Source organism: Chiroxiphia lanceolata, chromosome 3 (genome assembly GCF_009829145.1).
Source record: "Chiroxiphia lanceolata isolate bChiLan1 chromosome 3, bChiLan1.pri, whole genome shotgun sequence".
Taxonomy (NCBI): domain Eukaryota; kingdom Metazoa; phylum Chordata; class Aves; order Passeriformes; family Pipridae; genus Chiroxiphia; species Chiroxiphia lanceolata.
The window spans coordinates 21,062,076-21,077,558 of NC_045639.1; the positions used below are offsets into that span (position 1 = coordinate 21,062,076).

At 35.3% G+C, this 15,483-nt stretch overlaps 1 protein-coding gene across 1 annotated transcript in view; it reads left to right on the forward strand.

The window, feature by feature from the left end:
- LOC116783687 (usherin-like) overlaps positions 1–15,483 on the forward strand; it is a 99,287-nt gene that overhangs the window by 37,662 nt on the left and 46,142 nt on the right. Inside the window, 5 exon segments of the mRNA XM_032681426.1 lie at positions 769–953; positions 3,975–4,196; positions 5,478–5,571; positions 11,306–11,501; positions 12,286–12,416. Of these exon segments, the coding sequence (XP_032537317.1) occupies positions 769–953; positions 3,975–4,196; positions 5,478–5,571; positions 11,306–11,501; positions 12,286–12,416 (828 nt within the window).

Genomic DNA, 15,483 nt, shown 5'->3' on the forward strand with positions numbered 1-15,483 from the left:
TAGGCAGGCCTGGTTACTGAAGAGCCCATATTTCATCTAACACTCCATTGGACTGTTGAAGAGTGTCAGGATGTCTTGGAAGGAGGGACTTATCAGGAATGGGGCTGCATTCACAATAGGGAATGCACCAAATTTCTGTGTATTCTTGCTAGCTTATTATTCTTTTTTTTTTAATGGTGAGAAGGGAAAGAATATGATGACAGGTTTTGGCTACAAAAGTAAGAATTAGTCCTTTAGTTAAAAGCGATTTCAAATATATATGACATTCTAGGATTTTGCTTATTTGCTACACACATTTCTGCACAAGCAGCATGCTGAGGGAAGTGCTCTTTAAAACAGCACAGGTATTTGATAAGATTCTGAGCTAAAAATAGAGAGAATCCTGAAAAAAAAGTACCTGTTATCAGACAAATGACTCATCAAATATTTGGCAACACAGAATTATAACCTTCGTTTTTGCCAAAATAATATTACTGTAACAAATCATGGATTTTGTGGTGCATTTTCAAAGGATCTTCAAGAAAAGGTGGAGTTCTGATGCACAGATCAGTAGTTGTGTAATAGTGTCTGAGAGTTCAAAGAGCTTGTTTAACAAAAAAGGTTATCTTTGGTTTTAATTGGGAATATATGGCCTGAAATATAGCTGCTTCTTCTGCCTGTGAGTCGTAGAGCAGACTGTGTAGTCACGTAGAAAAATGAAGTTCATATTCTCATTGTTTTACAACTTAGCCTTTAATATCAGTTCATAAATTTGTTATCTTCTTGTAGGTATTCTATATTATACTGCAGTTCTTTAGCCCACACCCTGAAGCAGTAAGAATAGAAAGAAAAAAAAGAGATGATCTAAAATGGGAAGACTGGCAATATTTTGCTAGAAATTGCAGTATTTTTGGAATGGAAAACAATGGATCTCTGGAAAAACCAGACTCTGTCAACTGTCTCCAGCTTCATAGGTATGACTGGGTATTATCTGCATAATACAGATGCTTTGAACAGGTAACATCCTGACACAATTCATTTCTATGTCCCAATGAGATAGAATCTTTTAATTTGGTATACTCATTTATTATGGACTACTGAATATATAAAAAGATCCTAAATCTGACCTTTTGATTGCAGATTTCCAGAAAGTCATCTGTCATTTTTATCATATTTTAGTCATTTATGAATGTGACACAATTGATTCCTCAGTTATTTTTGTGCTAGAGTTTTGAAATTTTATGTGCTTGTGTTTTGAGGGGCTATTGTCAGTAGAATTACAGAACATTGAGATGATAAGTGGAGGAAGGTACTGACATAACAGATTGTTTTAAACTGTCTAGTGGATATGGAAGTCTACCTTCTGATCTCTGAGAGTGGAACTTGTTCTGAAGTCTAGAAAAGAGGCCAAACTTAAGTACAAAAGCCGATCGCCCAGCCTTACTAGGGGTCATGCAAAACATGTAAGAAATGTCTTGAAAATGATATCTTGAAACTTTCTAATCTTTCTAAACAAGAGCCAATATAAAACTGTGGGGAGGGGGATAAGGAGGGTCACTAGCTTTTACTGACAATGAGCATGTGCATATTTAAAGCTATATAATATAAAATATACATTTCATAAATATAGTGTATGACATCTATAATAGATAGTTAATATGTTATCATTTTACACACACATGCATGTATGTACACACACATACACATAATTGCATCTATACCACTACATGTATTCAAATGCATTATCTCTTGGCTGAATTCAGCTGCCAGTCAGTATTAGGCTTGTTTAGTATTTAGCTGGAACTCAGTGAGAAAATACATTACCAGGTGCTGTAGACATTTTGCTTTTTTTGTTGTTTCACTTTTACTACTTTTCTAAAACTTTTCAATTGTCAGCATCATTGTCTGTTCTCCAGGAGTTCAGAATTCTGAGGAGAGGAGCATAAGGTCATTTGAGTGACACCACTCTTCAGCAAAGGAATCTGAGCTTTATTGCTGATTCTTGGGTAGAGGAGAAGGGAAATATCTTAAGTAACCCAAACAATTTTGGATAAATAAACCAAATAAGGTGTAATGCCGCTTTCATCCCAGAAATCCATATTTGTATATTTTCTAAAAAGAACTGAAGAGTTAAATATGAACTGTTTCCATAAATGTTTTGTAAGCAGCACTGTTTCTGCCCTTCAATTAAAACATAAATGATGATTTTTGGGTACAGCTGATGTACAGAACGCTTTGTTTAAAAATATATGGTGAGTATATACTCTATAATGGTGAGTATTCTGTGTTCTCAAAGAGTAGTAACTCTTGAAACAATGCTCCAAATTTGTGTCAGCAGTGTAACAGAGTTCTCTATACGCTAAACCAAAACTGGTTTCTCTCTCTTTCTCTCCCGGCCACATACTTGTAACTGCCAAGACGTGTCCAAATTGTCTGTCCAGGATTTAGACACCAGAGTACTTGTTACCTGGTGGCCTAACCAGGATCCCTGGGTTGACATGGAAGGCAAATGACCTTGGCTTTGAAATCCTTACCATGATTTGAGAGTTCTTGTTTTGGTGACCATATGCCAGTACTGAATGGACTTCTTTGTGTCCTTTAGGAAATGAAAGTGATTAAGGTTTTTATTTCTCCATCCTGTACCACCTGTGTAAGTTAGGAGTTGCTTGCTTTCCTTAATCCCCCTATCAGAGGCTTGAATCTTTGCTTAGTCTGAATATTGGCTGACCTTTATTTTAGGATCTCCTTTGTTTTCCTGGTTTCCTGAGAAACTGCATGGAGATGCCCTAAAATCTTAGTTGCTTATCTAGTTGCCATCAGCTTTACAGTCTTTCTGCTGTTCCTTCTGGAGCTTCCATAACAAGATGATGGTGTTCGTCTGCCATTTGTACCTGTCTAAACATTTACATTACAGTTCTACATGCCGTGGCAGCAAAAAATATTTTATTTAATTTTCTGCAGAGTGGAAGAGAAGACAGTATCACCTAGAGAAAAATACCAATATATTCCACTGAGATTTTTGTGAAACACTGACCTGGATTCGGGGACAGTAAATTCAAAGATTCTTCATGAAGAGTGAGGAGTATGACTCAGCAGACCTAGTCTAACTAGAAATCTCATCTTTCAAAAGCTCTGAGATATTTTGAAGTGACATTTTTTGAATGTTGTATGTCAGGTGCCAGGTGGTAACATGGGTTATCTGTTTTTAATGAGCTCATGTAGGTGTGCAAATAAGCAGGCATTCTTCTCTCTTGCAGAGAGAAGCCTCATAGCTAAACTCTGCCTAGTACATATAATAACATAACATATGATTCATATCAAATTGTCCAGTTTATATATAGTCAGCCTTCGCTTGAATTCTCGGGACTGTCCTTCCCCTTCTTGGGCTTAAATATACAGTTTTACTCTCAATTCTACTGCATTCCAGTAATTCACTTGTACTTCACTTGCATGTGTTTCTAACTCTGTCCACTCATCAAATGAGATTATATGGTCCAGTGAGTCTGGAATTCAAGAGATAATAATTGTTTCTGTATGGTTTTTAAATGTGTTTAGAAGATATATAATTAACAATATGGACCTGTTAATTACTTTGTTAGTCATTGGAATGGTTTCCTTATGTGGTTCAAGCCTAGTTCATGTTTCTCAGAGTGTTAAACTTTTTAAAAACTTAGTGCAGATGACACTGTATCAGTCACACTTTATTCCTATTTTGAAGTTGCCTGCTAGAGGCTTTACTTTTAATTGGAAACCTAGGATCTGGAGAAGAGGGTGGTAGTTTGGGGCAAAACAGACATACAGAGGACATTTCTTTTTCCCTTCTTGAATTCCAGTGACTCAGAATCCAGTGACATAAGAATTTTTACCCAGAAAGCACAAAAACCCCTATGTACTGTTAAGTGGAGACCATCTCTGAGAAACATGATATTAGGAGACAGAATCTGTAAAATATTTGATATTTTGATTTTAATTTGCCTTCCTCTCTATTCAAACAGCTTTACACCGTATTCTCGTGGTAATCTGACTTTTAGTGTTCTTACCCCGGAACCAAATCACCGACCTGGTTACAATGATTTTTATAATACTCCATCTCTCCAAGAATTTGTAAAAGCTACACAAGTGAGGATTCATCTCCGTGGCCAGTATCATACCAATGAACCTTGGGTAAATTTCAGGCACAGGTACTACGGAGTTAATGAAGTTACAGTCAGTGGAAGGTAGGTGTTATGTGGCTTTTCCCAAGCTGCCTCTTACTATTGCAGCTGTGCAAAGCATATAAGGACCTGCCTAAAATTTAGTCAAATTTTTTTTTTTGCTTTTACATTTATGAATGAGAAAAGAATTTGGTCTAAAGCAGTGTATCGAGATTGAAATTATTGGTGTGCTGTGTTTTTAAAACATTTACTCACATATGATTTTACAATTATTTATACTTAATACAGGAATCTATCAAAAGCAGTCCTTTCCTTGGAATTACTGAGGCCTCTAAGCAAAGGCATTGGCACAGTGAAACGATGGCTTGTGCTTTGCCTCAGTAACTGTTCCAAGTTGTAGATTCCCAGTCATGGTAATTTTAACAGTCTTAACCCAGAGCTCATTTTAGCTGAAGTTTTCCTTTCAAAATCGGTCAGCTGTCAGTAAAAGTATTACATTATCTGTGACTGACAACTTTATTGTATATGATAAGTGTGCTGTCTTGTGAAAGGACTAATTATGCCCTGTAAATAATATGCAGATTTGGCAATGAAATAGTTTCCAAGGATCGTATGGTGCAGATTTTTGATAAGTAGTATTATTCCTGAAATTATTTTGGTAGTTCTCATTTTGAGGGAAAGAACCCCATTAAAGATCCTTAAAATTTTCTGCATTACTAATAAATTTTGATTATTGATTTAGATGTGTTATGATAATGCATTTACTAAAATAGCTTTATCTTGGTGACAGTATAACAGTAAAATAATTACAGCCATGGTTTTCAAAGCTGTGCCATGCCTCCAGAAGAACAGCCCTTCAGGTAGAATAGTATGGTTATTAACTAATATTCTATACAGATTTTATTTTTGTAAGAAATGGACATTTTAACTGACATAAAATGTGTCAAATCGAAAAATTGTGCCTGATATGGTTAAGGTTTCTTTGAAAAACTGGAGCCACACTGTAAGGCTTAATATTGATGAATAATTATAATAGATTTAATAGAATTTTACTACATACTGAAAAACAGTTTTAATTACATATTATATAAGGTAAGAGTAGCTCTACTAAATGCTGGTTTTTGTTCTCTTGGAAAGCAGTTGTTGAAAAATATGTTGAGTGAAGTAGTCTTTTGTAGGTTATTGGACTTGAGAACATTCTCTTTGGTGACATTTATTTGTACTTAATAAAGATCCAGACTATGTAATACACAAAGTTGACTTTGTTGGACAGATATATTGTATATATTGTTGGACAGATATGTTTTCATATTTTGTTTTTTTCACTGCCTATTGTTCTTTCAGATGTAATTGCCATGGCCATGCTGAAAATTGTGACACAGCTGTGAAACCGTATAGGTGCCTATGCGTCAAGGAAAGCTATACAGAAGGAAATAATGTTAGTGTCTCCTTTGTCTGTCTACATCACCTATGAACAGCTTCGAAATTGGGATTTTAATCCTGGGAAAGAGTGTTAAGTGTGTTAGTCTAGTCCTATCCTTTATAGGGAAACTTTCCGTAGCAGATTTGTATTAATTAAGGAAACAAAAAACTTCCACTCCTCCCTCCCGCACCCCAAGCCATTTCCACCACGGACCATTAGGAGTTTTCGGGATGATGTTAGAGGATTAGACCACTTTCAAACATTAGATACAAACCTGAGTTTAGGCTGGGAGCATCTAGTAAAGATTGTTTCTCTGCCTACTGTAGCAACTAGCAAATGTCCTATAGAGTGAATGTACTACTCCATGGTGGTTTTAGTCTGGTCCTGTGGACTCCAAACCCATTCAGTAGGTGGAATGCAGTAGGCACAGTCCTGGAGTTCAGCTTCCAATTTAGTTTCATTTGAAAGGGGGCAGTTCAAGTGGTCCGTGATGCAAACCAAGGCACATTAAATGCAGAATTAGAATTTTCCTTTTTTTATAATAGTTTTATAATTCTTGGCCATAGGAGAACTAAAATGGGGTTGATTGTTGTAAGTCATGGTATTCTACATAAAATGTAGAGGAGAGCATAGACTAACGGCACTAGTTTACACTTATTTCATGCAGCTTTTGATTTTCTTGGAAGCTGTTCAAATACAACTTAGCAAAGGCAGACCAATGATGTATGAGTAAAGAAAACTTGCTCAAAGTAAAAATTCTGTCCTTAGATTAATTATTTATCTCAAAAGAAAAAAAAAGAAAGGAAAATAAGTTGAGGTTAAGAAAGAATGACCTTCATGTAGAGAATGAATCCCACAATCTCACTGAATGTTAGATTTCCATTGTGAGTACTTGTTGTATTCCTTGTTAAATTTGCGCCTTTTGGAAGCAGCCTTTCTAAAACTTAAGAAGGGGCTATGTGGAACAGCAACAGCAATAGCAAAGGGGAGACTAATCTGCCATCAGAAAAACCCCAAGCAGTCAGTGCTTGCTGGAACAGAGCAAGGAATGTTCACCTGTGAGCATTTGTTATAGCTTTTATGATGAGGTGAAAGATCTTTGTCAAATTTCATAGGGGATTTAAGTTTTCTCATTTTTTTAAGCAGAAGCGTAAGATCTACAGTCTAAATGGGACTTGAACAGAAATTTCAAGTTTTTAGATGGGTCAAATTAGGAAAAAAAATTCAAACTGACAGTGTCCCTTTAATTAGAACACACATTGTGAAATGCTACTTTGTAAGGATTAATTATAAATATTTAATAAGATCTGGAAGTTCACCAAGCACTCTTGCAAGACTTATGCTACCTTGTGAAAACAAACCAAATACATTTTAATGATGTATCTGCCTTATCAGATATTTCCTGTCAATGTTAATGGGTTGTTCCACTGAGTGTCACATTTTTGAATTGGCATATATGCATTGTAACTGTAATTGAAGTGCTTAAATTAACTGTATTAATTCAGAGTACAATAAGGATGTTGTTTAATTATTTTTCTCATTCTTTAATAACCATGTCAGTATCTATTAAATATGAAATAAAATAGTAGTAATAAAATAGAATTAATATTTAGAAGTACATCAATAACCACTTTGAATTTTATCAAAGTTTTACATTGAATCCAAACAACTTAAAGATTTTGATTTTTCTTTTGTAAGGCAAACTCTTAAAAGCCAAACCAAAATCCATTCTGATTTTAGGCTATCATTGGCAATAGTAAAACTCTGTCTTATAGGCTGACAGTTATTTTTCAGGCTCCCACCCCACTGAATTAGGAATTGAAAAATAAATTTATTTGTCTATATATTGTTTTAATTCAAGTAAGAATTTGATGAATGAAGTTTCTAAACAAAACGTTTTTGATAGGGAAGAGGAAAATGTTTTTGATAAGAAATTTCACTATCAGCAAGTAGTCTTTTTTTAACTTCCATCCTATTCTATCAGTGAGTAAGTCACCACAACTGAGGGGTTATATGAAGGTTTTTGGGTTTGGGGTGGGTTTTTTCAGTATCTTGGACCAGAAATCAGAGATCCTTGAAAAGCTTTTAACATATGTTGGAGTTTGCCCTTGTCACATTTACACTTAATACAGCTAAAATTACCATCTTGAATTTGTCTGGCATATACATCTGGCTAGCTGTTATGCAGCAAAGCAATACCAGAAATGAAAAATTAGCATAATTCATTACAAATAGAAATCTTAGTTTAGTTATTTGCATCACCATGTTATGAAATTTGACATACCAAATGGATTTTTTTTTGGTTTTTTTTTTTTTTGGTTTGTTTGGTTGGTTTTTTTTTGTTTTGGTTTTTGTTTTTGTTTGTTTGTTTGTATTTTGTTTTTGGTTTTGGTTTTTCCTGAGTTCTGCTTTGGTGAAGAAAGATGATGAAATATGTTGCTATGAAATTTGAGATGATAGAAAGAATAGAATAGAAAGATAGAATGACTTGCAGATGTTGAGGACTGAGATTATGAAAGAAGAGGAAATAAATCCTCACAAAGCTTGTCTTTCAGTTTATGCAAAAAAATGTTCAGCTTCTTTTACAAAGCGTTCTGTAAATGACTTGGGTCCGGCTTTGAGAAATAGCTCTGCCTTTTACAAACAGAAACTGAGGCACCAAGAGTGGAATCCAGATTTTGGTAACATCTATGTGCAGACTCATAGACACAAGTAAAAGGATGTTCAAAAGCTTTCCGTGATGTCACATGAAAAGCTAGAAACAGCCCATGAAAAAACAAGACAGTCAAGGAAGATCAGTTCTTACCTTACAACTCAGAGCTTCCTTTAAATTGATCATATAGAACTTAATAGAGAAAGGTAATGGCAAAATATATGGGAATAATTGTACAAATAATAATAGAAAATAGAATTTAAAATAAATAAAACAAAATGCTTCAAAGGATATGAATGGAAGTGAGAGTGACTGGATACGGTAAAGGCTTCAGGTGTTCAGAGTTTTACATGCAAATAATTAATGGTCTGAAACATCTGCAGTCTGAAAACTGCATATGGCATTGTTGATTTATTAAGAATTATATAAATGAGATTTTTCATGTTGTTACAGGAGAATCTATGTAAACCTTAGTTAAAGGTCAATCTGTATCATATGTTGGAATGAATGATACATAGTACCTGAGGAGCTGTTAATACTAAGTACATTAAGTGGTCACTCAATAACAAAGACTTTCAGCTTGCAGAAGGAAGCAAGGTAGCAAAAAAATGCACTTTTTGATACATGGGCTGTTAGGATGGAACCCCATAAGACACTCTTCATTTCTATTCTGTCTTCCTTAGTTGGAGTCACTTAGAGTGTTCTGGTTTTTTTTTTTTCCTTTTTCTTTTTCCTAGTAAAACCTGGCTTTTAAGTTTAAAAACCCTTTATAGTCTTTGGGAAGTTCACAAGAGACAGATGCAGTTCAAAGCTCTGATAGCACATGGTCTTGATAGATAGTCAAATGCTGTAATGAGGGTGCTGATGAAAGCCATGAGGAAATTAGGATGACTGTCTTCAGAGCAGAGTGAAACTGTGCTGGAACAGATATTACCTAAAAGCCATGTACATCTTTGAAAGTTCAACACTGGAGGTCTGGAAGTTAAATGCAATTCTTAACCTAATAAAGGTGTGACAAACAGCAGGGGGAGGTGGGAGACCAGTTCACATTTTTTTGCATACGCATGTGACAACTGCTAGAAAAACAATTGTTTCACACTCATTGCCAATTCTGAATGACTACATTTTGCCAAGACTTTTAAAAGGAGATTGTAGACAGGTGGGAGTCAATCTCTTCTCCCAGGTAACAAGCATTGGAACAAGAGGAAACAACCTCAAGTTGTTCCAGAGGAGGTTTAAATTGGATATTAGGAAAAACTTCTTCATTGAAAGGGTTTTCAGGGATTGGAACAGGCTATCCAGGGAAGGTGATGGAGTCACTGTCCCTGGAAGTATTTAAAAATGTGTGGAAGTAGCACTCGGGGACATCGGTTAGTGGTGGACCAGGCAGCGTTAGGTTAATAGTTGAACTTGATGATCTTAAAGGTCTTTTCCAACCTTAATGATTCTGTGATTCTTTAAAGTTCTGTTAAAGTTTTAAGCCACAGAACAAGAGACATAGTTCAAAGAGGCTCCGTCCTGTGTAATCAAATGCCATCTTTTTCTTTCCTACTCCTTAGTGCTTGTGTTGTTTAACAATAGGTGCAAGCACAGGTGTGCATAAGTAACTGATCTAAGATTAAATCTGAAATGAGATGATGAATGCTTTTAGCTGCTGTGTGGCTAGCCATGCACAAATGGAAACTCAGGGCTGGCAGGTTGGTAGCTATTCTTGTGCTGTTTTCCTTTCAAGGAGGATATATTTCCATAGGCATGCTGAGAGGAGGAAGCTGCATGAGTTGGATGGCTTGGCTGGGAGCTTGTTTCTTTGTTGCGCTTCCCAGGTTGTGCCATGCTTGAATGAACCCTTGTCTCATGTTGGTGCTGTGTAATGCTGATTTTCCTCAAGGCAGAGACAAAGGGACAGGGAAGATGGATGTGGATGAAGGAAGGACTTGAATAAGTTTGAGCTTGGTAACTTGTGTAGCAGTAAGAAACAAGGTGTTTCCCTTAGTGTACTTTATCTGAGCTAATCACAATTAGGCAACGATTGTTCTGATAAAGAAAGGCCAGAGTTCAAGGTCTCAAGTGAAGCCCTGTTAATTTTCATTTTGAAAACTCTGATTTTTCCTCACTGGGGTGATGTTGTGGTTTTTTGTTGTTTTGGGGTTTTTTTTAACAGATGGCAAAAATGTGCAGTAGCTATTGTTATCTTACTGCTTACTGTTAGTTTCATTTATTAAAACTAAATTTCAGCAGACAAGTTCTTATGCTTTCATTTTGTCTCCCAAGTGACTTTTGTTATGAATTGTGACTGGTCTGCAATTCTTGGACTATCTTAAGCTTATGGCTTTTAAATCAGTTTCTCATTTTACCCACAGTTGATGCTTTCCCAGCATCAGCGGTGAGGAAGAGTTTAGAAACTTCAACAGTTTCCTAATTGTCAGCATATAGGTGATATAGACACACTGGCCTAGATATAATAATGCTTGGAATAATAGCCATGAGCACACTTCTGGAACTGAAGAAGACAGAAGTTGCCTCAAAAAGAAAGTAGTTGCCCAAATAATTTATTTTGAAGCATTTAAATTCCATCTGAAAGATGGAAATTAAAATTGCCATGTATTTTGTTTCTTTTGTTTCACTCACAAGGTCAAATGGTGACAGTACAAAGTACAGTTACTACAATGTTAGAAACTACAATAACATTGTTTAAAATCCATCCAAATGGATGCACTAGGTGAATATGTCTTCTGTGCCTCAAACGCAGCATGCACAATCTTGCATCCTTAGAAGTTTAGGTAAATCTGAATCTCAAGATGTTAGCCTGTGTTGAGTATCTAAATACTTAAAATTTTATTCTTCTGCCCACCTTCCTTGCTTTTGTTGTGTTTAATTAACTTAAAAACCCTAAAATAATAATAATTAAAATGTTGGATTTGTTATTTTCCTGTATGCGAGAAAGCATCGGTCTTTTTGTCTAAAACCAATACTATTAATATTTAAATGGGGTAAAACACAGAATGAAATATCAATATAGAGACTATAATAGTATTCTTGTGAGAGAAAGAAATATTAATTTCTAAGAAATAGTATTTTATTTATTATTTATTTCAGTGTGATCGCTGCTTGCCATTATACAATGACAAGCCTTTTCGTCCAGGTGACCAAGTTCATGCTTATAATTGCAAACCGTGTCAGTGTTACAGCCATGCAGTGAGCTGCCACTATGACTTAGCAGTGGATCCTTTTCCTCAGGAACGCTACAGAGGCGGTGGTGGAGTGTGTGATAACTGTCAGCACAACACAGCTGGTGAGTCACACCAAAGAGAATGGACTGTTTGTTTTGCAGTCACTTTTTGGCTGAGTTTTATGTCAGCTGAGATTAGCAGTGCTCGATGGCTGACAGTCCAATAAATTCTCACGTGTATGTATTTTTAAACTATTCAGATGGTGCAGTAGTAACAGTTGTGTCAATTCTTAGGCCATAGGAAAATACTGCTAAAACTTGATCCAATCTTGTATAAAAACTTTTGTGCAAAAAACATTCTAACAAATAATTAAAACATATAGATTCAAAGCTACATTCATTCACTGTTACATGTGCTAGAGCATTTAAATCCAGAATATCATTTTTCTAATTGGACCAGTTTAACAGACATCTCAAAAATGTTAGTTTGTTGTTTATTGAATAAAGATCTTTATTCAATGTAGATAGTGTATTTGAATACTTTTTAAAACAGTTTTCTTCTATTTCAGTTTTCTTGGCTTTGTCTAGTAAAGGGGAAAAAGAAAAGTTTCAGGTTCAATGATAATTTTTCAAAAAAAAAATGTATAGGCATTTGCATGGCACAGCTTTTATATAAGTGTGGTATTATATAACAGATGGAAGTTTAATGGAGTAAAACATAGTTTGTAACAGGTTCATTGTTTCATATGCTCTGGATCACTAAATTGGCAGGTAGAGATGAAAGGTGCATTAAAATGGACGTCCTGAAAATTATAAAATTCTCTCAAAGGAATAGTCTTTAATTTTGAATTATACAGCTAATTTTAATGAATTGGAAGCCATAATGCATAACCTTTCTTTCATGCAGGAAGGAACTGTGAGCTGTGCAAGGATTTCCATTACAGACAAGCAGGTGCAGATCTTTCAGCCACTGATGTTTGCAAACCCTGTGACTGTTATGCAACAGGCACCAAAAATCAGAGCCTCCTGTGTGATAATGTAAGTAGCCTCAATAAAGAAAAAGGAGAAAACATTTTAATTAGCTGTGTTGGCAGCTGTAAGATTTTACAAAATATATTTAGGTGGTAACTGGTCTATAAAAAAATGCTAAAGTTCAACCTTTTCAAAATGATAATTGACTTATGTCAGACATTGAAAGCAGAGAAAACACAGCAATTTGAGATGTACTGCTGGAGAGTTACTCATCTAGATCAGCAACAGACATAAAGATGCTGTATGAATAGTAGTTTTGTGATGCTAACAGATACCTGTGCACTCAGTAATGTTAAAACCTCTAGGTTTTGAGTGTTTTTGAAGGTCTTTATATTGTCTTAAAGTTACCAGCAGGTTTTGAAAATCCAGGCAATAAGCTGAGCCTGAAATTTAACTAGAACAAAGCTGCTTTCCTCTGTAATAAGACAAGGATTGATCTCCCTTTTAATTTATAAAGTCCATTAAAAAAAAGGAAAGTGATGCTGAAAAGAGAACACAGTCAACTATGCTTTTTAAGCCAAAGGACCTCATTGACATGTAAAATGTCTAGTCTGATAATAAAACTATCTATAATATTCAAAACATGCATGTTGAAAAAAGGCAGGAAAATTGATTAAAATCTTGAACATCTATAAAAGATATGTTGTGTTTCATGTTCTGTTCACATATGTCCTGTCCATTGCCACAATCTAAATTTTGTTAGGAATAGGGAAGAAATATTTCTTTGAAATGTATTTTAACGGTAGAATTTATTCTACTGGTAATTGAGGTAGAACTTCTTCAGCTTGTTGCCACTTTTCCTATCTGTTCTTTTTTCAAGACTCTTATTAATAAAGCAATCTCTAGGTTTTTTCATCATATGGCCCTTTTCACTGGATTTTATTTAAAAGTGAACTCTTGTGGATCCTGTTGTATTTTCATCTCCAGTTCTGTAGTGGTACAGGTACATGCCCAGTTTGACTCAGTCCACCTTCACATTGGTGCATATTCTGAGTGACATGCAAATTTAGCACAATGTGTTTTTTAAAATAACCCCTTGTAGTACAAATAACAATTATTTTATAATTTTCAATCTTCTGAAGGTGATGCTTTTTGCCAGCAACATAGAAATGGAAAAAAAAAAAACCTTGCAAAATGCAGATATCATGTTAGGACTATTTTTCAAGATATAGGAAGAATGAAAGCAAATGTTAATTTATGTGCCCATGGTTTGTGGTGAAATTTTAACATAAATCAACTTTAGATGTGATTAATAATAAGAGGAAGAGTAGTTTACAGAAATCACTGCTTTATACTGAGGTATACAAGAATGTTGATGAGGCTTGACTATGAAAGTATGAACGGGGAGATAAAATGGGAAAAATGGGGGAGACTGTATTGCTCAATAAAGCATCAATTGCTGCAGTAGAAGCAGAGCAGGGAGAAATGATTGAGAGGCATTAAAGAATAGATTAATAAGGCTGGGGCCTAAAGGCTGAAATGAATTACATGAAATAGGAAGGCATCATTGATGGAAGTGTTTCCAAATTTGACCTGTGGAAGATGGAATCATAAGGAATAAGGACCCTACTCGTGAAAGTTAATTGTCACATCACATTCATAATTTTCAAGGAAATTTGCCAAAAATGGGGCAGAATACACTTTTACTGCATAACTCACCACTTTCTTCAGGTCATCAACATTTTTTTTCTTTTTGCAAAGTGCCGCTTGTGTCACTAAGTTCCAAGAGGTAGAGAGTTCCAAAATTAATCCGTTGAATCACAAATTAATCTATTGAATCACACAGATAGAATATTTACTCATCAAATACAGTATTATTCATGTAGATAGTTTACAAGATGGGTAGAAGAGCTTACTGTAACACGGTTACTACCATCTCAGTCTTTTGGACTGATCATGAAAACTTTATACCTGTTCACCTTTTACACTCTACCCTTGGTGAGCAATGGACGTAGGTATGTAGCATTTCTCCCTTGCATAGTTTCTCAGTTCTCATATATCTGAAGATCATGCTCACTTAGGGATCAGTGTGTGACTTCATTTGTATTTTAAAGTGCAAACTAACATATTAAAAACTTCAAAATTTTAACTTCATGGCATATAGTAATGAGTAGCATTTTAGAAGGGTGGTGTAGCAGTGCATTCATGAGCAATTCATTAGGTGTTTTTGCAGAGAGAGATATTTTTTTGAGACTGGTGAATACAAGAGACAATTGCTACAGCCTGATAAGCTGTCCACTTCTTTTCTGTTTATCGACATTTAATCACTGTAGAAAAGATGGTTGCATCCTCTTTGTGAATGTTTGTCACAAAATATTTCAAACAATCAGAAATCCAGATGAACTATTTGAGGTGCTTGAGTTTTATAAAACTGAAAGAAGAACTGGCTGCCTTCTTCCCTTTTCCCTAACCATTCACACATGAGAAAATTCTGCCAGAATACTACTGATGTGATCATTCTTGCTCTGTATGGAGAGCTGGAGATTAATTTCTTCTGGCCCCTATACTGCAGTCCTTTACTCATTTTCCTGTGCTGCTTTTTACCCAGACTGCTCTACGAATGCTTATGTATTCAGTCAGGCATGGCAGTTTGTAGTCCTTTCATGATTCTATTATAATAAACCATATATAAAGCTGGGGAAAAAAAGCACTCTTTTCCTGGACGTTTGTTTTTAGGCAAACCTGGAAGTGCTGCTATTGCTTTTACCTAATCTTTGGAAGTACTATTTTGGTCTCAGTGAATTTAGGTATCTTTCTTTACTCAGCTTTGGATGACTTTTAAAAATTCACTCTTGACATCCAAATAAATATGTATCATGTACTTATTGTTGCAAGGAAATGGTATTTTACTGCAGAGGCTATTGTTCAGAGTTGCAAAGACTTAATTGCCTTCTGTCAAGGTGGCAGCTGTATTGTCTCATCTTGCAAGAAAACTCTTTCTAAGGCAAGAAAATGAACAAAATGTTAGTTACTGTTTTCTCTGAAGAGTCAAATGAAAGCAGATTACAGTGCTACCAGGTAACTTTCTGAACAGGCGTCAGATTTCACCTTTCTGTACACTCTCTAAATATTT